This window comes from Neopelma chrysocephalum, unplaced genomic scaffold (genome assembly GCF_003984885.1).
Source record: "Neopelma chrysocephalum unplaced genomic scaffold, ASM398488v2 Primary Assembly neopelma1_26, whole genome shotgun sequence".
NCBI classification, from domain to species: domain Eukaryota; kingdom Metazoa; phylum Chordata; class Aves; order Passeriformes; family Pipridae; genus Neopelma; species Neopelma chrysocephalum.
This window is the reverse complement of record NW_020897695.1, coordinates 4,166,041-4,190,958: the sequence shown is the minus strand read 5'-3', so window position 1 is coordinate 4,190,958 and position 24,918 is coordinate 4,166,041. Positions and strand designations below refer to the sequence as shown.

Genomic DNA, 24,918 nt, shown 5'->3' with positions numbered 1-24,918 from the left:
CTGTTAATATTGCTTGTATTTAATTCCCATTGTGCTTTGTGCTCAAAGTACAAAGGCTTACCTAAATTCCTTTTTAGTTATTCTAATTCTTCTTTAACTTACAGTATACTATTCCAGAAAACTTTTATAGCTCTGATACATAGATTTTCTTTGGATATCTCATTAAAACTATATTGCATTTTAGTCAATTAAATGATGCATTACAAGAAGGCATTTTACATAAAGTTTACTTAAGAGAAAAATATTTTTGCATATCATGAACAGTACCATCTGTGTGCATTTTGTAAAAGAATGACTTGCTCACACTTATTGTTGCTGTTTAGGTTCTTAAATTTCACAGCAACAAAAAAGAAAAACGGTTAATATATTAATGCTTTTCATGATCAGTCTTGAGAAAGCATTACACCTTAAATTGTTTTACCAAGCGCATCAGAGCAGGAAGGTAGAAGTAACATGAAAAAATAGTCGCCACATGCAGCTGATGTATAATTCATGCATCAATACAGCAGATGTGTTGTATAAAGTAATTAACTAATCGGAACAATCAGGAGACCGAGAGCAATCTCCAGATGCATCTGCTTGATGCGCAAAATGAAATCTGTCTGTCTTAAAGGAATGTTCTGCAGCAGGATGCAATCTTGTAATAATCCCTTTTCTAATCTGTGTTTCAAATAGTTGCCCTAAACTAGAAGACTTGCCTCCTGAACAATGGTCTCACACAACAGTAAGAAATGCTCTGAAGGACTTACTGAAGGATATGAACCAGAGTTCATTGGCCAAGGAATGTCCCCTTTCACAGGTACTTAGCATAACATATAATAAATAATAAAGCACTATAGGCAATGCTGATGTGAGATCTGAGATTTCTACAGACTGTAGCAAGTAGTACCCATGGAGTGGATCTGCCAAAAATGCAAATGCATTTGACCACTTCATGATCTTTATAAATATGCCTGCTTCATTTTGAACATCGTCTTACAATGTTTCCCAGGGGGAGTCGTGAAAGGTTGTTTACACCACACTAAAATCGTCTCACAGCAAACTGGATTTTAACTGGTTTTTGTCTTCAGTCTTTGAACTGCTTTGATGCAACTACTTTTTTCAAGCACATGTGTTCAAAATGTTAAAAGGCTCTTTACTTACTGCTGTCAAAAGTACTATTGAATCTGAATGCTTGTTAGATAACCTACAGTAGTTTTAAATGCTAATTCATAAAATGAGACAATCTTTGGCACACTATATGATAAGGGAATAAAGAATAAAGCTCTTTGGGTGATGTGTTGTTGTTGCAAACAACCAAAGGAAAATCAGTCATTTATTAGTTCTAATCAAAATATACCTAAACAAAAATGAAACCTCAATTTATGCATTGCTAAATATTGAACCGATGCTTTCCTCAAGCCTTAGTTGTATTGTTCTATTTTTGCCATTCTTTTTGTTCTTCTCTTGTCAAATTACTGCAAAGGCGCAACTTATTTTTCTACACATAATGGTGTCCAATGATGCTGTGGTGGGAACGTGGTATATTTTTTACCTTTTAAGTTTTAAAATGTGTTTTGCTGTGCTGCAGTGGAGACTAATTCAGTGTACAAATAAATGATGCTAGTTGTGGCAGGGAGGGAAAAAGGGAAATTATGGAAGCCAAGGTATTTTTATGGGGATTTTATTTCTCTTGCTCAGAATTCTGGAGTCTTTGTCTCCAAAAAGGTTCAGTTAATCTGTAGAGGACTAGTCTCTTTCGCTGTCTGTTTTTCCTGCAAATATATATGCAGGCTTGTTTCCCATCACTTTTTTTCCCCTAGAGTTAGATTGTTTTCCGTGATGTGGCTCCAATATAGAAAGTTCTGAAGTGGAAATAATCAAAATTATCTTCACTGGTTGCAAACCATTCCAGTAATATGTCTGCAAAGTTATCTTGTATGTACCTACTACAAAAGCATGTGAGCTTTTGCACTGCTGGCTTGTGGAAGCTACAGATCACTTGGGATTTTTCTCCATTTTATTCTAATAGTGGTACTTTTTACTTGGTACTGATAGAAAGCAAATAAATTCTATTGAGATGGAATATCTTGTTTCTATTTGCACATCATGTTTCACACAGAAGTTTCTGTATATATGTATATATAAAGCAGAAAAAAGTTTTTAAAAGGAAACTTTATTATAGACAGTATCATTGTACTGAAGACAATTCAGTAATTACAGTCTTCTAAAAAATTGCTTTTAAACTATACTGAGTTTTTATATAATAACTTTATTGGACAAAAAATCTTGCCTAATAACAGCTCTTCAAGTTAATGCTTGAGATGACCAAAACTCCAGATTACAGAACTCTGATTTGGGACTGTTTACTGATTTGTACTTCTTTATTTGTAAAAGAATGTACTTAAAGCCGTGAGCTTCTTTCTGTTATTAAAAGCGTGCTTATTACTTTTGTCCTCTTTATCTTCTCCAGCGCTAAGATAGTTGGATTGAAAGAATTTAGATAGCATCTGCTTTTCTTTTTTCTTTAAGGACCAAATCATGTTAAGCTTAAAATACATTTATTTATTCCTAACTTTTGGGAAAACAAGTTGTTACAGCTGTTGATCGAGAGCCCAGCAGTCAGTTTAAACCTTCCTCTTTCCCTCTGGGAGCTTGAAGGAAGACGCGTTGATCTGGCAGTGTCCTTTTCACATGACTAAATTGATCTGTATTTGCCTAACTAATAACTCGTTGTATATCACTCCTATGGAAGTGATTCTGATTTAAGAGTGTCAGTGTTTTATTAAAGGTATTAAAGTCTGTGAATTGCCCTGCACTGGCGTGCTGCTGCAACAGAGGTGAGAAGTAAGAGCAAGGCAGAGGTCAGGAGGCAGTGTTTCCTTAGGAGTTCCATTGAAGTGGGAGATTCTTCTGAGAGAAGGGGTCTCTCCTATTTTGTGCTTCCACAGGTATAGGTAATGCCGTATGAAGTGTTTCATCATAAATGCAAACTAATGCAGTGACACCGTACCATAACTTATTAACACTGTTATGGATATAATTTATTAACCACAGAAAAATGACTGCAAGTGGAAACGAGAGTAGTTATCGTTTTCTGTCACTGTCATCAGCAATACTCTGTTTTGCATAGGTATGGAAGGATTTGTTTTAAAGTATTTAAGTCGCTGTGCTCCATGCATGGCATCTCTGAAGCCCTGTTCTCACTTAAAATTTACTGGATTTTCTTAGACAATCTTGAATTTTTTAATATTAAAAAATTGCTCATATTTGTTCAGAATACTGGCATTCTATCTACTGCAAAAAAAACCCAAAACCCCAAGCAAACTATTTTATAGTGCAGATATATTTAATAGCTTGAAAATACATGAGCAAACAAACTTTGAGAACCAGTTTGTTTCAATTATAGAGTCATGAGAACTTAACAGCATTATTTGCTTGAGTGTGGGTTTTTTTCTTTTAATTTTTTTTGCCATTTGCTTTCTTGTCCAACTAAAACCTTGTGGCCTAAACATAAGAACTCTTCATGCCTTCCTTGGTAAAATACTATTGTGACTCTTGCTCTCATTAGAAGAGTTGTATACATGGTGATTTTTGAAGCTACTGTAAATGTCCTGCACTGTGACTGCTGTGGCCACACCTGAAGGTCAGGTTTATCGCTCAGTATATGAGCCCGCATCATGGGGAATCCCTGTACACATGACTTGGAGTGCTCAGGATGGACCAGAGCAAATACATGGCTCTGAATTGCTGTGGAATTGCCAACAGGCATCCAGAGGTTTGGTCTCAAGTTTTTGGTATCAAGCAGTGCAGGTGAAAGGACACTGCAAATTTTGCATGGAAAAGCCAAGCCTGTTCTGAATTACGGGCAGCAATGGATATTTTCAACCTTTACATCAAGTTGCAGATTTTATTGCTAGAGACTAGCAACATGTGCAGATGCTGAGTGAAAGATGTTTTGCGTTTCATACGCACAGCTCGCTTCATTTCTGCTTCCTCTCCAGATTTCTTTTGATGGGGAAGGTAACTCGGAATTTAATCTAGGGCTCAATTTTGGGCTGTCTTGTGCATTCCATTAACTTGGTCTATCTTGTGAGTGGCCTAGATCTCATTTCCCTCCTGTTTTGACTCTTCAGTCTCCAAAGGGTTGTAAAGAAATTGTTCTACCATCAATTCTTATTTCCAAACCCTTGCACAGAAGCTTTACTCTACCTCAGTCTTCTGGGAGCTGTTCTAAAGTGATCAGGCAAGCAGACAACTCTGTTGCATTTACTTATTTAATGTTAGTCTTTCAGTGTCTCTCCTCAGCCTTAGTCTTAGCATTTTCATACTTCACTTCCACAGTTTTGCTCTATTTTGATTTTTAGTGCAGAAGTCTTTTATTACTTCCACGGTTAATAACTTAAATACTACAGGCTGTATGTATGCTGATATTAATAAGGGGTTTTTTTTCCTCTTTTGTCCCTGTTGAATTATTGTCTTTCACTCTCTCTGTGTATTTATATATGTATATAGTTAGATCAACTTTTATGAGGAAGCAGAGAGCAACATGGGCTATTGGTCTGAGAAAAGAATGGGAAATTCTTTTGATAATTCTGAAATGAACTCACTGTGTGATTTTGAAGGTTTAGGTGTACCCCTTATCTTGAGTTCCTAGAACCCTTTCTAGGAAAAGAAGATAACAAGTCATGTACCAAATGAAGAGATCATAGAGATTAATTAGTATCAGGGCACTGCTTTGAAAATATGGTAGTGATCAAATGACATCAATTTTTCTTCTGGTATTACTTCACCTGATTTTTTTTTCTACAAAAACATTTCCTAAATGATTGTTGTTAGTATTCGCAAACAGGTACTTTATCAAACCACTGCAAAAGCACTTCTGAAGCAATGTATTCTTTCTCTTACCCCATAGTATCCTGAAATGTGAAGGTATTTGGTGTTTTTTGTTTGCATTTTTTTGCCTGTTTTGCTTGTCCTTTGAAACTGCGTGTTTCTAGTCTGACTCTCAGGACAACCGTGAGTCAGTGCATTATAGATGAGAAATTCCAGGTCTGATATATAGTAGAATCTCAAATCTCAATGGCTTTTTTTCCCCAATATTTTGTAGGAGACATGCAGTATTACCATTAAATATGTCCAGAGGCTGTGATACTTGGGGACATAGTAATTTACAGACATTGCATTACTATTTTAAAATTTTTTTGAAGATATTTGTGTGTTCCCCCCTTTCCCCACCGTATAATGTCATTTACATAATTTTGCTCTTGGTGATGAGGGAATAGTGTTTTTTTAGTCAGAGGGATATGCGCTTGCATTCCATGAAACGTATGCATACACAGAACAAGTGCTGGTACGACACCCAAGTCTGAATAGTTTTGCACTTGTGATAAATATAACTGTCCTGACTGCATTTTTAACAAGCTTCCATGCTGTAGTGAGTGATTCTCTGCATCTGACATGGGCATGTTATAGATCATATACTTTCCTTTTTGTTCAGATATCCTGCCCTGAATTTGCATGCTATTTTACGCAGACATCATGCAGACTTTATATGATCTGGCAGAGACAACAGGCAGAAAGCTTTCTTGGAACATCAGTGTTTCTCAGTTCACCTGATCTGAAGGCACCTGGCCATCATAGCAAATAAGCAGCTCAATAGAAATCCTCTTACATTTCCTCGCTGCTGTTCTGACCAACCCCCTTCTTCCAAAATCCTAACCAAAAAAGTTATGTTTTCTAAAATTAAAATTTCTATACCTATACATAATCAAGGAACAAACTATTAAGAGTTGCCAAAATAAATACGTTTTATAAGCAATTTTTAGTTCATGCTTTACAAAACCAAAAGGTGTGTTTTACCCCCTCCCCTTTCAAAATTACCTACCTAGACTTGAGATTGAGTCCTTGGATTTCTTTGTTGCTTGTAAGTCTTTTCTCTCTTCCTCCCCTCCCCCAATAATTAATAACCTGACTAAGGAATGCAGCTCCTTTTTCTGCTTTAGAAGTTGCTGTACTTTAGATTTTAAAGATGTCATTAATTATTTCAGGGAAGTAAATCCTGGAGGGCTTGGGTTCAGGTTTTGGCAGGCAGGCCTTTTCAACCCACCTCCCACTTGCTCAAGAGCATTCACTGTGATGTCTCTTCAAGCTGACATGGTATCTGGATTTTTAAAACATTTGTGATTAACTATTAAAATTTGTGGCTATGATTTTTAGTCATCCAGATAGAATGGGCAGTGCAAAGCGTGTTGTTGATGGGATGAGCAAGATGTAATGCACGTGTTGGTAGAGCTGTGTGAGGACGTTCACAGGGTATTCAACCTTTCAATTGCTTGATCATTTGATCACTAATCTATGTTCTTTAGCTGCACCTAAACTCTTTCTTTAGATGCACCTAAATGCTCTGTGTTAGAGCTATGTCAGTCTGTCTACAACTGTTTTATCTGGGCAGTGCCCTATTAAAGGAGAAAATATATAGCTATTTTTTTCTGTCTCTTCATTAGAATTAAGTACAATAAGGATTTAAAGTCCCTTTCCAAAACAGTTATGAGGCTTGAAATTATTGTGTGGACGAGGGGAGAAATATGCCTTGTTCCTCAAATAAATGCAGTTTCTGCCTTCAGAGGAGTGTGTAAAGTGTCAGTGTGTCCCTTAGTATCTATGCTCTAATGAGGTCTTGTGTTTCTGCTTCTGAAAAGTGGAGGAGTCCTATAGAGGAATGGTGCTAGTGTTGATAGTTTGTTGGGGCTTTTTTAACACTGCTAAAGTCAGCTGTATGGAGTTATAAGCACCTGTCCTCTGCCAGGCTCTCTTGTGAACAAAGTACAAAATTAATGTATTTTTGGGACTGTGTGTCCCACGTTGTGGGCTAACCGTTTGTGATTGTATCTCAGCAATTTTGAGAACTGTCATGTGAACGATTATCTGCATCATATGGACTTCAAGTTTTAGGAAAGTGACAGAATGAAAAGGAACACAGCACTTTCACTTCTGATATGTTTTCCTTCGAAAACATGCATGTATAGTAGAACTGAGCCCTACTTAACTTCTGTGTTCATTCAGTGGTCCTGAGAATGGTATATAGAATAACTTGCATTTTAAATATTTGTAGTGATGTTCTTTTTATAGATATATCTATACATATAACCATGCTTTTTTTTTCATCTGGGTACATTTAGAGGGTTGAGAGGCAGTCAAATAATGCACTACTACAAAATTTTGTATTCATTTGTTCATGTTTCTTCCATACTTCTTAATGCAGTCATGGCCAAGTGCAAACCCTGATTGATTTATTTTTTCCATAACTTTGAGAGTTAACAAGCCACTCCTCCAGTGTTCTTTAAAGCAAGATTGCAAATAAGTCTTTTTTTTTTCCTTATTGGCAAATTTTTGGCTGTAGAGTACTGCACAAGTATAAACAACATGAGAGATCCTTTAACATAACATGAGAGAGCCTTTAGTCGCTTTGCTCCCTAGCTTTGGAACTCATTGCCAATTGAAGTAAGGAAAGCTTGGCTGTTGGGACTTTTAAATCTAGACTTAAAAGTTATTTGTTCTGTTTAGCATTTTTAAAATTATTCTATTAGGAATTGTATGTGCTTCAGTTTTAATTTTAACTCATAATGATTGTAAAGCACCCTGGGATGCTTGCATGAAGGGCGCTACAGAAACCCAAGATTGCATTGTACTGTGTTGTAATGTATTGTATTATTACATGGTGCTGGAGTTGGACCACGGACAATTCATATAGAAAGCATTTGAATACTTAGCTAAAGATAAGGAGTGTGTATGGGGGGGGTACTGTCTTTTTTTGCTTCTTTTCCCCCTTTTCTGTCAGTTATTTTATTAAACTAAATTAACATGGCAGTTATTCCCTAAGAAATGCCAGCATAATTTACTGCTGCAAAGGGGCTCAAAATGTAAACCAGATGATAAACTAAAAATAAAAAAGTCCACATTAAGATTTAATTGCACTTCCCTTTCTATATTACGTTCTTATGTAAAATACATTACAAAACAGTACATTCTTTATCACTTCCTTCACTTTTAACTGAATTTCATTAACAATAAAGAAATATATTGTCTCTATTTTCAGTAATGTCACTTGACAGTTAATCCCTTAACTTGATGTACATGTCTTTAAGACTTTTTTTTTTTTTTTTTTTTTAATAAAGAACATGATAGCACTGACTGGAGCCAAGTATTGCACAATCATGTGATTTGCAAGTTTCCCAGCTCACAGCTTTGCCAGTGCAGGTCAATTCACACCTGCCACACTTATGCCATTCTGGTCCTCATGTTGCTTTTTCCTCTGTGATTGTCAGAGGTAGAGAGAGTTGTGCATGCAGCTCCTTCCTTCCCCCCTCCCTCCACGCTCCAAATGTGTGGTAAACCTTGTGCATTGGAAGTGTCTCCTCAGGAATTAAATGGAGTTTAATTTCTGTCCATTAGAAAGCTGCTATCCACATCGCCAATTAAGCCTTCTATTTAAAGGGTGAGGAGATACGTATGTCTACATCTTAATCACTGCTGTGACTGGTTTGCAGAGACCTTCCCTGACTGGTTCAGTTATTACTAGCAGTGGTGGGAGGCACAGAGATCAGCATGGTTATAAAACCTACCCAAAAGCTGAGCAAATTCTGTAGGTGCTGTAGCATCACTGTCAGCAGATTCAAAGCTGAGGTACATCTGTGTTAGGGGATGCAGGAGTGTAGGCATAAAGATGCATCGGGAGAAAAGTACTTGAATTGGTAGTAATTTTTTACCTGACGGGAACAAAAGCAAAAACAGGACCCACTTGTTGAGAGGCAATGCTCAGAGACAAGCAACTCTCACCTTGTCAGACCGGACTCATTGCATGCCTTCACTCTAATCATAACTTAAAAGAGATGAGTTTCTCAAACAGACTGAGCAACACTCTCAAAGCTTGCTCCCCCACCATCACCACTTTTTTCTTTTTTAATTAATAGTTAGGTTCTTTTTATTTCCTAGAAACATGGTAGGAGAACCCTAAGGTGAGGGTGAGCTTTGTCTCTCTTTCCTTGGACACTTTTCTTTAAGAACAGCACAAATAGTATCAGGTTCCCCTGGTGCTTTGCAGCTGTGATCAGAGGACAGGTTTTTCAGGACAACAGCAACCTTAGACCTGCCTCACTCCAAGCCATGGAATAAACTGCTCAAAAGGGAAGTGTTCTGTTCCCCAGAGGTGGGAACAGATGAAATGTTCTCCTTATATGCACCTGTCTCACTTTTATTTTGTTTTTTAGGTTCTAAGATTTCCTACACTGAAAGCTGCAGTTCTTCCATAAGCTTGCACCAAAAGAGGGGGGAACTGTGCTAAAACACAACCTGTGCCTCGCTGTGCCACTGTTCCAAAGGATTTGATACTTTATAGTAAACTGTCAGGGAGAAGGTTGGGTTTTGTGATGATGAAAAACTGAGACCCATGCAAAAGGACTTTCCTATCAATGGCCTTTCTAGAGATGGACAGGAGATTTCAGCTCTATAATTTTACCTAGGCTGTTTGTATTTGAATCAGTATATTTAGACTCATAGAATTTTAAGGGTTGTGTATTTGTCTGTATATTTATGAATATATCACAATAAAATTCCACCAAAATATACATGTCAGCTAGTACATCCCCAAGTTCTTAAAGGTGTGTTCCTTCACTTTTTGTAAGGAGGAGCTTTGTGTGCTAAATCTAATCTAACTACATTTTTTTAAATGTATATATTTTAATGTAATGAGCATCTAAGAAAAAAAATTTAGTAAATAGAACCTTGGAGTGCTTGTATATATTCCTCATGGAAAGCTAGCTGGAACATTTCTCTTTTGAGATACCTTCATTGAATCCTGGATCTTTTTATGAATTCTTCAGAGTGTTTATGCTTTTCACAAACTCTTGACAGTGAAACGTAGCAACAGAGGTGAAACTAGTATCTTGGCTAACATATGTGCTTAAAATGTCACCTTTATATGATTGTACTTGGTAGAAGTTAAGAATCCATAGCAAATTTCATACTATAAATTATTTTTTTCCCGACAAATTTTTACATTTTTCTCAGGACAGAAAGTAGTTTGTTCATGTGCTTTTAGCAGCACCTGCCTCACAGAATTTGTGTCTATGTGATAAAGAATAATCAGATGTACAAGTGGCTCATGAAGAGGTACATGGCCTGAAACAATAAAACTGACACTTAGCCATTTAAACAAAGGATAGGTAAAGGATGTTACATTTGGCACTGGAGGGGTATTTAAGCAAGCAATCAGAGACATGAGAGAAGCACTCGCTAGGAGCAGAAATCAATGAAGTTCAACCTAAAAGCTACTCCTACGTTAAAAAAAAAAAACCAACAAACAACTAGGAGAAAGGTACATAAATGGTACATATCTAGTGAAAGAGATTAACATGGATGTGGTGAAAGACCTGGCACGAGAAGTCTTCAGATAAATATCACATGATTTCTCTAGCTCAGCCAGTGGTAACTTGACTGAACTCGGAAATTGCTAAATGAAGTTCTAGGGTCTCTTTTTATGTAGATTCCAAAATGGATGTTCGAAATGGCCTCTTTTGACTTTAAAAATCTGTAAAAACTTGTGTAGAAACAGGAAAAGGGATCAAACAAAAGGCCACACACCAAAAGAAATTCAGCAAGACAACTGTTAGTGCTACTGAGTCTGATGACTTCTTGTCTGGACATTGTGCCTTAGGGCTCAACTTCATGCCAGACATCTCATGCTTTGCCTAGCAGAACAGTGGAATCCGAGAAGAGAGTTGCTGAAAATCACGTCCTATTTCCCAGCAAAGAAATCTTCCTTAATGTGGTGGATATTAAGCAATTCTACAAAAACTGTATTGAAAACAACCATGTGGCTGGTTGAAGATAGGGCAATTATCAACATCTCTATCAAGAGAACGTATATACTGCATTTTTGTGGAAAGTTTAACATACACAAAGCTGACTTTAATGCATTAATAGGTCTAGAAGGTCCTGTATCACATAAAACGTTTGCATTAGGATAGCATTTGAAAGCATGTGCATTAGGATAAGTATTCCAGATAGGAAACAAGTCAGAAGCACTCTGACCTGGCTGGAACAGAGTGTTCAGAAAGAAAAGCAATCAACCTGAGAGGAAGACTGAAGGTGTTTCAGGTTTTCACCAGATCAGTCTGTGAGATTTCCAAGGCCTCACCTACCTCTTTATTTCCATACAAGAAATGCTGGTTTGCCCTATCCACGTCCATCTTGGATAATTCAGATTGTTGTCCTGGGCTCTAGCTTCCTCTAGTCTTGCTTGTTGCATCCCAAGGAGAAAAGGTGAGTGTAATTGCACAGGCCTCACGTAGTGCATTGCCTAGAGTGGGAACAGCAGCCTTCTGGAGAGAGGTTGAGGACCCTGTCACCATATGATGGAACTGGTAAGGAAGGATGGAACTTCCCTTGGAGTAGCTTAGCTCTGGTCCTTTGCACTTTGAGTCCAGTCAGGGTTGGAGCGGGGCTTCTAGGTTTGGCTTCATCCAGCGGAAATTCTGCCTGTACACCCTGAGATCTTATTGCGATGGGCACCGATGTGGGAGCAATTGGTAGAGCCCTTGAAAACACCTATTCCCAGTTCACCTATTCCCTTGAAAACACCTATTCCCAGTCTTTCAAGCTGAAAGACTGGTGTTACTTCGTAACAGCTCTTCCAAATGGATTCCTAGCTGAAATGGATAGTGCTTTTCTTACTCATGGAGCTCTCAAATCTCAGAGCTCTGCTGGCAAAGGCACTTGCATAATCAAAATCTTAGGGTGTAATAACTCACCCCTCAATTTGATTTTAGTTCCATGAAGTAAACCAAGAATTAACTTCTTAAATACTGATTATTTTGCATTTTATACTTTGTCCAGGTTGATTTTAGGAAGGGTTTAGCCAGGACTTTTACTGCTAAGTACCTGCCATTTACAAATTGTGTGCAATAAAAATCAGGATTCTTAAAAAGATTGATGTTGGACATCTGACAATGAAGACAAAAATGTGTTATGTGTCCTTATCTTTTATAGGTTGAGGTTGTGACTTCTTTTTCTTCCCCCCCCTTTTTTTTTTTTTAAAGTCTAAGGCACTGTGCCATAAAGCTTGTAAAGCAGTTATGAAGTTCTTCAAATCTGAATTAACATTTCCCACCTACCTATCTTTCTCTCTTTTAAGCTTTTAACCTTTGTAGTTATAAGACTAGTATCTTGGGAAGCAGCTTTTTATTTGAGCTTTATTTATATCCATCAGTGGGAGATGCTCGGAAAACATTGGGAGAATGCTGCTCTGTCATGCAGGAACTGGGAATTTACATTACAGAATGGTAAAAATAGTGCAAGGATCAGTTCCTTCAGATGCTGAATCCTCATTTCGGATTTTCAAAATCTTCCCATGTGTGGGTATATTTCTATGCATATCTAAATATATGCATATATATGTATATGTTATTTGGGTTCTTTTAGTTTTATATCTTCCCTCATTATATTCAATGTAGCTTTATGTTTAATTAATACATACATTTATAATAGTTAAAGACAACATAAGGCAGAAAAGAAGGAGGAGATAATTTAGGTTTTACAAGAATAAGAGAAAGGAGGAAAGACATGCTCATGTATTGAAGGAAAAGCTTGTGCCATCGTTGTAAATCTGCCTTTTATTCAGTTTTAACTTATATGACCAGCATTTGCCATGCAGATCCTTACTTTTCCTGACCCTGGCAACAGTATGGAGGTCAGATAGCCATCCAAGTGCAATGCCAAAGGCACAAACAAAAGTTTTTTTCTTCTTTGTCCATCTGTGGGTTTTTCCCTGATCCTACGTGTTTATAGGGCATATGACAACAAATTCCGTTGCGTTATTTGCTATAGTTCAAGCTAATGGACCAAGGAATTTAACATAATTCTTCATATGCAGTTAAACTGTCCATTTCATGATTCCTTGTCCAAAAAAACAGCTAGTGGCTGGATATATTTGGTCTGCTTTTATTTGGAGTGGCAGATGATATATCTCTGCCATGCCAGAACACTAGGAACAACATTTTGCCCTGGTTGGGTTTTTGCAGTACGTGGGCTGGCGTAGGCTCAGGCAGGCTAAAATCTTTTGATTTGGGGATAATCTTGTGTTATCTGGTTGGGGCTTGAATGTTCCCTTCTCATTTGAAAAATGTTAATGTAGAGCCTCCTGAGAAATAAGCACTCCTAAGAGTTCAGCTTGTATTAAAACTGATGCTTGCTATTTCCACGCAAACAAAAGCCACTGATAGTGGCTAGGATAGGGGAAACAAAGTTCCTCTGTCCTTTATGAAAAGATCCTCCCCACCCCCAACCCCAAATCTGTAAGTTCTGGTCTGCAACTTTATCACTATTCAAACTAGGTCTAGGAACAAAGGCTCGTAGCTTTTCTCTTTTTCTTTTTTTTAAAAAGGCATGTTAGGTTTGCAGCATTGGGACATGCTTCCCTGCTGGTGTCTAAGGATGTAAAGCGGAGGATTTATGGAAGACAAAATAGAATAGAGCCTTAAAAGTTTGGCTTTAAAAAACGGAGCCAGTAGTTTGACAGATTGTTCAGTAAATGTTCATTTTATTGAGAATTATAAAAAAGGTGCTTAACGCCTCTGTACCATTAATATAATACATTTAAAGAATACTGTCAAGATTAGTGTTTCAGCTCTGAAAATTGACTGTAGGCTTTATGGGCAGCACTGTTCATACTCTGCTTGTAAGATGAGGTATCTTCTACTTACCACTTGACAAAACCATTATGTTGTTACAAGGCTTTATACTGAAAAACTTGATAAATAGTAAAACGTAAATAAAATGTCATTTGAAAAGTGGGAGAATGGTTGCTGCCTGTCTTATAGCCAGATTTAGCAGATGCGGGTTTGAATGTAAAACAGTTGTGAAAATAGCCGGTGTCAAACTAGTGCAAAATTAAACTTGTGGGGTGTTCTGTTTTCAGTGTCTGTCATTGTTGAAGTACTCCATTTCAAAAGCATGCATTCCTTTCTACAGAAAAAAAATCAGATTCCTTAGTTGAAATTAATTAGCATTCAGAAACCAGATAGCATGTTTTTGGGTATTCATGAGATCTCTGTTTGAAAAAATGTTTTTAACTTGTAGAAATGTGTTGCAACACACAGATGGGAAGAAAAAGAAAAAAAAATCTCTTTAGCAAGCACTGTGTGTAAAAGGAATATTACATTTTGCACGCTCCTGATTACCCTGTGTAAACAGTTTTTGACATCTGTCTTTATAGTTTTCGAGGAGAGGAAGACTTTGTTAAAAGAACCATTTTTATACAGCAGTCACCATTTCAGTCTTGCTTTACCTGTATTATGAAAGCAGATGGTCTGCATGTCTTTTGAATATTTATAACTATCAAAAACAATCTCTTGCTATTCACCCTTAGGCTTATGAGATGTCAGGACTGTTCTGGTTGAAAAAAAATCATCTTGGGTGTTTACAGAAAGGGGATTACATTAAGCTGAAATGACTATACATTTTCCAGTTTAATATTTGTCCATCAGCTGTTTAATCGTATTTAGATAATTGTGTAAATAAGTTGTTGCAGCCCTTGCCCCTTCCACTGAGCAGGCTTGAAGCTTTAAACACCGATGAATGAGTTGCGAAAAAGCTCAGGGTTTTTTTTTTCTAGTTAAACAACCTGGAAGGCCTAAATAAGTTTTGGTTACAATGCTCCTTTTGAGGGAAACGTTTAATTTGCAAAGGAATCCCCGATATCTAATTCAGCCGAGTTGTGTTAGGAAGCTGCTGTGTCTGTTACTCTCTGCTAAGTCTGTTAGCCTGTATTTGCTCTGTGTAAATACTGCAGCCCAAGTACCCCTTCATGAGGCATGAAAACAACCTTATTCTGCCCATATAAAAATAATTTTAAGGTTATTTAGGGGAAGTTTTGGGACTGTGGGGGTTAAAAGCTTTTTTGACTGGAAGCTGAGCAATCACTGATAACAGATTTTGCTGTGGTTGGTTGATTTGGCAGAAAAGCATGAACAGTTTTGGTTTAGATGATTGAATTAACCTGATTAACATTGTTTTTGTTGCCTTGCAAAAAGGACAACAGTATACTTTTAGTGATGATCGAACAGCACTTCACCTGGGTGAAGAGCAGTGTTAGAGGCAATGAGTCAGAAATGCCTCCCTTGAAGCACCTGCAGCAGTGGCTGCAGCAATTAGCCAGCATGAAAGGCTCAGGTCCTCACTGTGTCTGGCAGGACACACCTTGCATTAGATCCTGGCACAATTCAAAAGGTGCTACTGTTTTATTGGGTTTTGTTTGATGGGCATATGAAAATATTTCTGGTTGAGATTTATGATATTTCCCCAGGGAGTTCCCCAACTTCTTTGAGAAAAGATGGTGTCTGTTTTTCAAATCTCTGGTATTTAATCTTCCAGAGAAAATGGGATTTTGTTCAATCTACGCTGGGTGAACCTCAGCTGAACTTCAGAACAAATTCTACCCCTACCTCCACACAGTTGTTGGATGCCTAATTATAATTAACTTATTTGGCTAAAAAAAGAGCACTTGGGCTGCAGCAGATGGTATCATTCCAGAATAGTGGGATTTCTGTGAAGGTGGCATCATTTCAGATGAGATCTCCCGATTCTCAGAACAGGACTGCAAGTGATGTGGTTTGGGGGAGGGAGGACGGGAGAGGGGAAAGAGGGAAATTTGAGATCTTGAAGTCTTTCAATGATAAATTTCTAGAAGATAAGTTAAGACTGTGGATCTGTGACCAGTTTTTGCATTCTATCAATTTTCTTTGCAACGTGTGAAAAAGAAATCTGATTATGAGTGATAAATGTGATGCATTTGAATATTTGTGTGATATATTTATATTCATCATCCTTGCACGTGGAAGGCATCTGCCTCTGTGCCTCACAGATAAGGAGGATGTATGCAGTAGTACCTGAATATGATGTGCTTCAAATGCAATAATTTTGATTTTGATTATTGATAAGCCAGGACATGGGGAACTCCTCAAGCGTAATGACCCAGGTAATATGAAAAACATCAATATGCCTCCAGTTTAGATCGTGGATCTCTGAAGACCACTAACTCATAGGCTTAATCTTAACTTTTAGGCCATAAGCATACCAGACATGCATATATGTAGATTGACATTAAAATGTACTGTATTTCTACAGTAATAGGAAATTCTATAGCGAAGTGCATCTCTCTGCACTGATGTGACTACAGGTTTGATCACAATAAGTAAAGCAGAGAAACAATGAAATGCAGTGTTGTCAAGTTATTTTCTGAGTTAACAAGGTAGTAATATTTTATCTGGCTTGTAAAATTTTGCCTTCAGTGAATTAGTAAATAAATCATTGATTCCTCCTGATGAGGATTCTTAGAGTAGGTAATATCACTTGAATGTTTGCATGAAGTGTTCTCGAAGAAAATGCAGGATAATTTTCATTTTTAAAGGTGTTTATAATGTCTGCCTTTTTTTTTTTTAATCTACTTTGAAGAGCAGGGGCAATGTCCCAATGTTAGCCATCGAAGCTTGAAATTCACATTGTGTCAAAGAAGTTAAAATTCCTAGCAGTGTTACTTAAACAGACCAGTCCCCTATTTGATTGTAAAGTAACTGCATTAAATTTATTCCTGAAGAAGCAGGGAGTTTCACAAACTGCCATGTCATTTGTATATCATCTTTATAAAATGACGTGGAAGAGAGGACTAGGAAATCTTAGACAAACATCTTCATCAATAATAGGTAATTTACTAAAATTATTACTGATATACATGTTTCCATGCTTACTAAAGTTAGTCGAGCAGGAGAAGACATCTGAAAGGGGCAAAGTAAAATAAGAGAAAAGCCACCTTGGAGTTTAAATGGCATCCACAAAATATGCGTGAGCTGATATGGGATAGTGGCCCATGACAGGTGCAGTTCCCCATTTTGCGCATACCGATCTGCAGGTTTTGCGTGTAGAGTACCTGTGTGGTCATATAATTTACCAGATCCACAGGACTTTTTAAATTATGCCTTATGTATCTTGTGCCCATGTTTAAGATGGTTTAATCTGTAAAAGAGCTTAAAAGATAATTTTGTACATATTAGACATTAATGATACTGCTATTATACTGGAAATTGAAATTGGATTCAGCTAGGCTTGGTTCAGGTCATTCAGGCTAGAGTTGCAGTAGTCTATTAAGATTTCACTCTCCTTTTATACCACTGACAAAAGGCTTCTAGCTAATTTCAGAAATGCCAGATTAATATCAAGAAATGGCAAGAATTTTGGTGATTCAGAGAAACATTAAAATAGCTGGCTGCTGAGTAGAGGGTATCCACATTTGGCATAAATAATACTGCCTCACTCTAGCAGTTCTGAGCCTCCACAAGTAGCTTGTTACTGAGTAATACCTTAGAAAATGGTTATAATGAACTTCACTAAGATCAATAATCAAGGTGCATTTAGTCAGAAGCTGAACTAGCCTTATAAAAGAAGACTTATAGTAATATTTATTGCATTTTTACTCCAAACTCTTTCTTCCAGTGTTTATTGCAGTTTATGTAACAAAGGCTTGATGCTGTGCATCGATTTTGTGACAGTACAAATATATCTTAATGTTACATGCTGAATAGTGAAGAAACATTATAATCAGGGCTTTGTCTTCTTGACTGTCATTTTCTTGATGCACTGGACAGTTCTTGTAGTTAAACGAAAAGTATCTACTTTCACACAGAAATTTAAAGGGTGACAAAGTTCAATCTATTGAAATTATATTTGCTAATTTTGTTGTTCAGACATCATATATTGAGTATAGTTTTCAAGTTGGAGCATTATCTCATTTTGCAAGGCTTGGTCTTAATTGATTTTGTAAAAGAATGTACTGGAACTGAAAGTTTTATGCATTGTAAATCCCACTATTTTAAAATTGGTCAGAACTGAGCAGAAGGTAAATTTCTCACTGTAGCTATCTGATATCTTGAGAACCTTTGAGAAAAAAAAAATCTCTGTCATCCTTTGGTCTATTTTACAGCTAATATTCAGTTACAGAATTAGACATGACAATAAGCTTTTCATAAGCCTGTTTTTGCAAATCACTTAAAATACCCTGTTTAGGAAAAGCAAGGCTGGGTTCATTTTGGGTTATTAGATACATATTTTGTTCTGCTATAAACCTCTTTTTTTACCCTACTCCTAAGTCATTCAGGTAAACTTCGATGCTACAGTTTTCTGGGGTTTGCTCTGTCATAAGTGGCACAGAGGGACTGGACGTAGGTAACTTGGGTCACTGCTTGCATTTGTGAAGGCAGTGTAGGATATGTATGCCTGTAAACTTGTGTGGGTATGTGAAGGGTCAATCAAATTTGGAAGAAGGAACAGGATGAACAAAATTCACTTTCAAGATTAGCATCTTCCCTCCAGAGCGCATTTCATTGCCTGATGTTTCTTGGTCAATAACTTTGTTCTTCCCTTAGTACATCTGCTTTTTTTTGCACCCATTTACAGTATACCTTGGTTTGTTTTCGTGCTCAATTAATGAGTTTTTTAAAAGGCTTTGGAAGATAGGATTAAAAATGCAATATGGTTCTCAAACTCTAAAAATATAATGGTTCAACAATTCAAATAATTTGTGCTTTGACTTGTACTGCTCTGTATTATAGATATTTTTTCTTCTCCCCTTTTCAGAGTATGATTTCTTCCATTGTGAACAGCACTTACTATGCAAATGTCTCAGCAGCAAAATGTCAGGAATTTGGAAGGTGGTATAAACATTTCAAGAAGGCAAAAGATATGATGGGTAAGCAAAAAAAAAAAAATTGCCTTGGTGGTTACATACCATTATGTGTCACATTGAGGTCTGTCACAGTCATATAAGAAGCCAGTTCCCTTCACAATAAGTTTAAGATGCTTTTGATGAGTAGATGTAGAAAGTACATATATAGTGAAAGAATTCATTTAAATAAATATTTGCTATCGAAACAGCCAAGCTGACTTGGGTTGCCAGAGATGTAAAGCTGTCATTCTGTAAATTTAGAGATCTTCTACCACCCAGAATAATTGTTTAGAAAACCTGTTCCTGGAACTGTGACGAACTGATTTTTTAACGTATGTATTTTTTCTTGCTCTGGCTAATGTATATTTAAAGAAACAGGTTTCTATAACTCTCACTACCTCCCAGCAAGAATGGTATAATTTTATAAATTCATATCTTTCTCTAACTTTGGACCCTAATTTCCATTCATTTTAACAAATATTTGTTGTGACAATTGTTTGCTTGTTGTAGTAAGAACAAGTAAATTATTGGATAAAAAAATCTATCAGTGGGACATATTAATTCTGTGATACCTTTTCTCTTTCTTAAACCTGTTCACATAATTTTAAACACTTTATATCAGAAAATTTTTAAGTAGATTTCAACAGAATGGAGAAGGGGGTCTTCAGTTTGGATTGAATTTTGAGCTTGACTTAGCTTTCAGTATTTGAAGCAAAATCATTAATCTACCAAAACGGATTCCTTGCCTTTTTATAGCTTAAGGCTATAATGAAGACAATGCATCACTTTTGTGATAATTGCTTGAATTACTATCCCAAGTGAATGGCTCACTTGGGTTGGTCTCTACTTTCCACGAGTGAAAAAAGGCAGCTTCTTTCCTTAAACTTCTTTGTGCCTTCTGTGCAACACTAAAAGCCTTCTTCTGAGACCACCAAATTTGGTGGTAAGACTTCAGTTGGTTTCAGGTGGTCCATGTGTGAGGCACCAGAGCGCCTGCATGGGAGAGTGATCTTTCCACAGCAGCCTCTCCCACTTCCTTTGCAGCAGCACTCCTGCATGGCACAATCCCTGTAAAATTTTCCTTATGTGACCTGCCAAGACAGGTTCACCATCCATTCGTCTGGGGACAGTAAAGCCAGGGAATAGGAAACAAGTGTGTTTTTGTGTATTCCTGTGGAACCTAATGCTGGGGGGAGAGGCAGCACTGCCACTTAAGCCACCTGGGTGAGGAGTGGCAGGGCCTCTGCTTGGGGACTGATCCAGGCTACGGAAAATAGAACTCTCTGCAGAACAACTGGCTTGGTTTTTATCTGTTAAGTTTCTGCCCGTGATAGGACAGAGGAGAAAGACAGGTGCGAGTGGGAATCCAGGTGCCAATTTCTTCATCCAACTCTCATCCTTGTGGAAGAAGGGGTGGCCTTGCGCTGATGACTGTTAGTGAAGATCATAATTACTATGAAAAGCTCAGACACTGCCTTAAAAAGAAAAACAAACCAAAAACCTTTACTGTTTAAGAAAAAAATTGCTACTGGACTTCTAATTTTTAAATAAATCATATTTTCTTAAGGCTATTTTCAGACCAGAGCTGCTAAAGCTCTAGAAGTGAGATTGTTTAAAATTAAAAAAAAAAAAGACATACGTTGATAAAAAGGAAACTCCTTTATATCAGCCTAGAGTTATTTTATATTGTTTAATCATGCACAAGAGGGGAACTGGAAGAACTCTTGTAGTTTAAGAAACTATGTTGTTAATTAAAAAGGAGGGTGTGTCAAGGCAGATGAGTTAATATAAGAAAAAAATTCAACCATGTTGCAAGTCACTGAAAAAAAACATGCGTACATGGTTGCAAGATAAAGCAGCCCATCTGTGTAATTTACATAAATTATACTAGTTCCTAGCAGTCCCATACAATTGATGCAGCATCTAGAAATTAGCAGAGCCTGGGGAGGTCCACAACTCACCCTGCTTGTTACAGATTTCCAGTGGCTGGGAACTGCGGATGTCATGTCAGGGACATCATGGGAGGAACAAAAACAGTCACTGGGGGCTTCTGTCTCTGGGTGGAGCATGCTTTCCCATAACAGTCCTCTTTATCCTGCACAGATGCACTTACTGTTTGCACTTACTGTTTGACCTGCATCGTCTGCAGCACACAGAGTGGTTTTTTGTCTCTTGTCTTTGCCCTATCTTTTTTTGGTCTGCCTTGTCCAAAGTCCCCTTTGTCCATCACTGTGGGATGCAGCAGCCCATTCTTGACTGGGTTGCATTGCGCCATTTTGTATTTGTTTCTTTTTATAGCATATCTTGCAAGGACAATCAAGTTTGTGATTTTCAGTCTGATGTTGGCATTTTCAATGTTTCTTTTCCACTGTAGTTGAGATGGATAGCCTTTCTGAACTATCCCAGCAAGGTGCCAACCATGTCAACTTCGGTCAGCAGCCAGTCCCAGGGAACACAGCCGAACAGCCTCCATCTCCTGTTCAGCTTTCTCATGGTAGCCAGCCATCAGTTCGGACCCCGCTTCCAAACCTGCACCCTGGACTTGTATCTACTCCCATTAGCCCTCAGCTGGTAAATCAGCAGCTGGTTATGGCCCAGCTGCTGAACCAGCAGTATGCAGTGAACAGACTTCTAGCCCAGCAGTCCTTAAACCAACAGTACTTGAACCACCCTCCTCCTGTCAGTAGATCCATGAACAAGCCGTTGGAGCAGCAGGTCTCAACAAACACAGAGGTGTCTTCCGAAATCTACCAGTGGGTCCGTGATGAACTGAAACGAGCAGGAATCTCACAGGCAGTATTTGCACGTGTGGCTTTTAACCGAACTCAGGTCAGTTGTCTTTTTTATATTTTTTTTTCTAAGTCTAAGAGTCCCTTTTTTCTCTCTCTAATTAGTAATTGCCATCTTTAAGTCTCTCTCCTCATTTCTACCTTGTCAGTTAGATCCTTTGAAGGAAACATGCTTCCTTGCAGGGCCATTGTCCCTGTTGATACAGTACCGAAATTTTCAGGGATCGGTTTGTGGAAATAGCCACTGTTTTTACAGAAATCCTTGTTCCTCTCCATAAACCACGTGATGGTTTATGACTAACTGAACCTTCCCTGGAAAGGAAATGAAAAGCTTTATGCAGAACCATTCACAAAGTCACCCAACAGATTGCCTTTTGTGTTGCAGTTGTACCCATACTGACCACATACACAGGTGTACCGGAGATGATCTTTTATTCATGTTCACATTTATTTTTAATATTTTTTAGTGAAAGTCTTAATAACATCTTTTCAGGCTTCTGAAAAGATTAAGAATCAAAAGCTTTATCTTTAGAGAATCTACTCTTTACATGTATTTCTGTAGTTTGTTGTAAAAACAGCAGTTGCTGAGCTTGCCACTGTCCACGTCAGAACATATACTTCAGCTCTTCAATGCAGAAAAAGCTAGCCTTAGCAAAGCTGATAAGTAACACTAAAATGTGTTATTTTTTACACCTGTTTTAGAAGCTAACCCTGTTATAATTTATTCTGCTCTATGAATTTAACTTAATGCCATGTTGCATGGAATTTAATCAACCAGAAATTATGGAAGAAATGTCAATATATTCAATGCAAATAATAAGATCTCAACATTTTAGAAGTATGTTTTAACAGAAAATAAAATATTTTAATGGGATTTTTTTTTTTAATAGGAAATATGGTAAAAATACAGAGGTAAATTTGCTTTAGATTCCACATTTTTAAATGAAAACATGTACTTAGGGAATAATTTGTCCATTGCAGATTATAGTATAACAAAAAAATTGTAATTTGGGCTTCTGTTGAAACAGCTTTGTTTCTCCCTGCATAGCTTAGAGAATAAAAATTCCGTTTCAAATGCTCTGGTACCAGGTTTGAATCAGCGTGTCATTTGTAATTGTTCTGAATTACTATTGCTTTAAAATTTTGCATACTCCTTTTGCTAAAAGAGAGTCATTGTGTGAATTCTCTGTAGAGCTCTGTGTGTGTGTGTCTTTCCTCTTAACAGCAGAGGAGCTTTTCAAGATCTGGGTCTCTCATACCAAATTTCATGAGATACATGAACTCATGCAAGGATTGCTTAAGTTAAGTTAGGTCCAGGCAGTTTCAGTTGTTATATTTAAAATTAAGTGACATACAGTCTTGTTTAATACAACGTTTAAAAATTTAAGTGTTGATCCTATAAAGTATTGAAGCAATAATTGTAGCTTCATGTTACAATGGTTTCCAGCTGCCATCCTACCTGGACAAAAAGCCAAGCAAGCAATTCAAGAAATAAAGTTTATTTTATATTTACTTCTCTCTCAGACTTGTCTAGAAGTACATTGTATTCTCTCAACTTTTTTCCCCCCTGAAGTAAATTTGTCAGTTGTTGTCAGCTAGTTTTGCATACAGCTTTTGGCATATCCTTTGTGCATGAGCGGTACTCATTACCTGAAATACAATGATGGTTGATTCTGATTGGGCATTGAATTTATAAGACACAGTATGAAAAGATGCTCTTTAGATGTGATGAATGCAATTGTAGAACCAGATTTCTAGTGCAAATACTGACTCTTTACTTTTGTATTTGTATCATTATTTACACTAATATATATTAAAAATATGTATTAGTGTGTATTTTTCTTACTACAGATGTTCTTAGATATTTGTTTAAAGTTCAGTTCTTCCACAGATGTTGTGGTTAACCAGCTCAGTAAAATGTGTTCAAAGTGACCCAAAACTGGGAGGAAACCCTGAAATGATCATTGAAAACAATTCCCTTAAAGAGATATGAAATAGATATAGATATGAAATAGATATATATATTTTGACAATTTTCAACCAAATCTACTTGAAAGAATACAGAGTAGTATCCCTATAGCCTACAAATTGTGCTAGCTTATCAAGTTAGCATTTGCAGTTACATACATAAGATTTTGCATTGTTTTTTATGTACTGTGGAAAATGTGATGAGCAAAAAGGAAAAATACTAGGAGCCTAGACAGTATTAGTCTCAGTTTTGCCAAGAAATATCTCAGCATACTTTTCATATGAAGCAGAGCCCCACTGAAATAGGAGTTTGTTGTAGCCACGTTTCACCTTTGCAAACCTTTTGCTAATTTTACCCACAGTGACAACTAATGTCCGAGGATAAACACAGGTACCAGCAATTCTTAGATGAAAACCTTTAGATTTGTTCTGCTTGCTGTATTTCTGAACTCATCACAGCTTATTCCAGAATACATCACAGTTAGCTGCAATTAGGGCAGCACTTAAATAACTGATGCTATTTAGAAGTTATTTTCTAATATCGATGTAATATCTTGTCTTTTTTTTGTGTGTGTGTTTGGCTAGTGCAAGTGAAAATGCTTGTTTAAATTCATCTACTGTTTTCTGAGATAAAAAGCTAACTCAGGCTTACCACAGACATTTTTGAAACGATCATAAGTATATTTGAGTCACGTTCAGGGACCAGATCATGCCATCAGTTTCTGAAGATGCAAGAACTCGCTGAAATCGGTTAGGAGTTCTGTGCAAGAAAGATCTGGTGTCAAGATACAGTCTCTGATGAGGGGAGAGATTTGCTTTCAGTGTAAAAGTTAAGGAAGGAAATGATTTATAAATTAAGAGTAGTTTAACTTAATGTTTAGGCAATGAAATGGACTTTGGTGAAATTGGCTGAAGATGTTGGCATCTCTTGTTTTTGCAGATTTATGCTCTATAACATGAATACAGAATTTGGTGGTGGTTTTTGGTGGGAAGGAGAATTCTACCAGCTTAGCGTGGTAATTCAATACTTGGACCTAATTTTCAAGATTTTTTGATTTGGGGGCAAAAAAGTTGACTGGAAATATTTCTACCTTTCCCCAGTCAAAGGAAAGAAATTGATAAAAATAATTCTGAAAACTAGAGTGTCTATTAAAAAAATTATTATTATCTCTTTATAAAGCAGAAAAAAACCCTTAACCACACTCTAGAAGTGTGTCCTTAAGAAAGAAAGGGTGTGACTTTAATATCTTCTTGAATAATTTCCCCCAGCCTTTAAGTTCGATGTGGTAATTTCAAAACTGAGTTTTTAGGAATATATCTTGTCGACTTTAATCAAAGTCAAGATAGTTATAACTTGAATGAAAATTCACATCTATACAGGCACAACAGAACAACTGCTATAGGAAGCAG

The 24,918-nt window shown here is 37.0% G+C and overlaps 1 protein-coding gene across 8 annotated transcripts in view; it reads left to right on the top strand.

The window, feature by feature from the left end:
- The window catches only part of SATB1 (SATB homeobox 1), a 92,303-nt gene that overhangs the window by 26,637 nt on the left and 40,748 nt on the right, over nucleotides 1-24,918 (top strand). For all 8 annotated transcript variants that reach the window (XM_027675363.1, XM_027675364.1, XM_027675362.1 and 5 more), the window contains 3 exons: nucleotides 676-799; nucleotides 18,664-18,775; nucleotides 21,126-21,580. In XM_027675363.1, coding sequence (XP_027531164.1) covers nucleotides 676-799; nucleotides 18,664-18,775; nucleotides 21,126-21,580 — 691 coding nt within the window. The remainder of the gene's footprint in view (nucleotides 1-675; nucleotides 800-18,663; nucleotides 18,776-21,125; nucleotides 21,581-24,918) is intronic.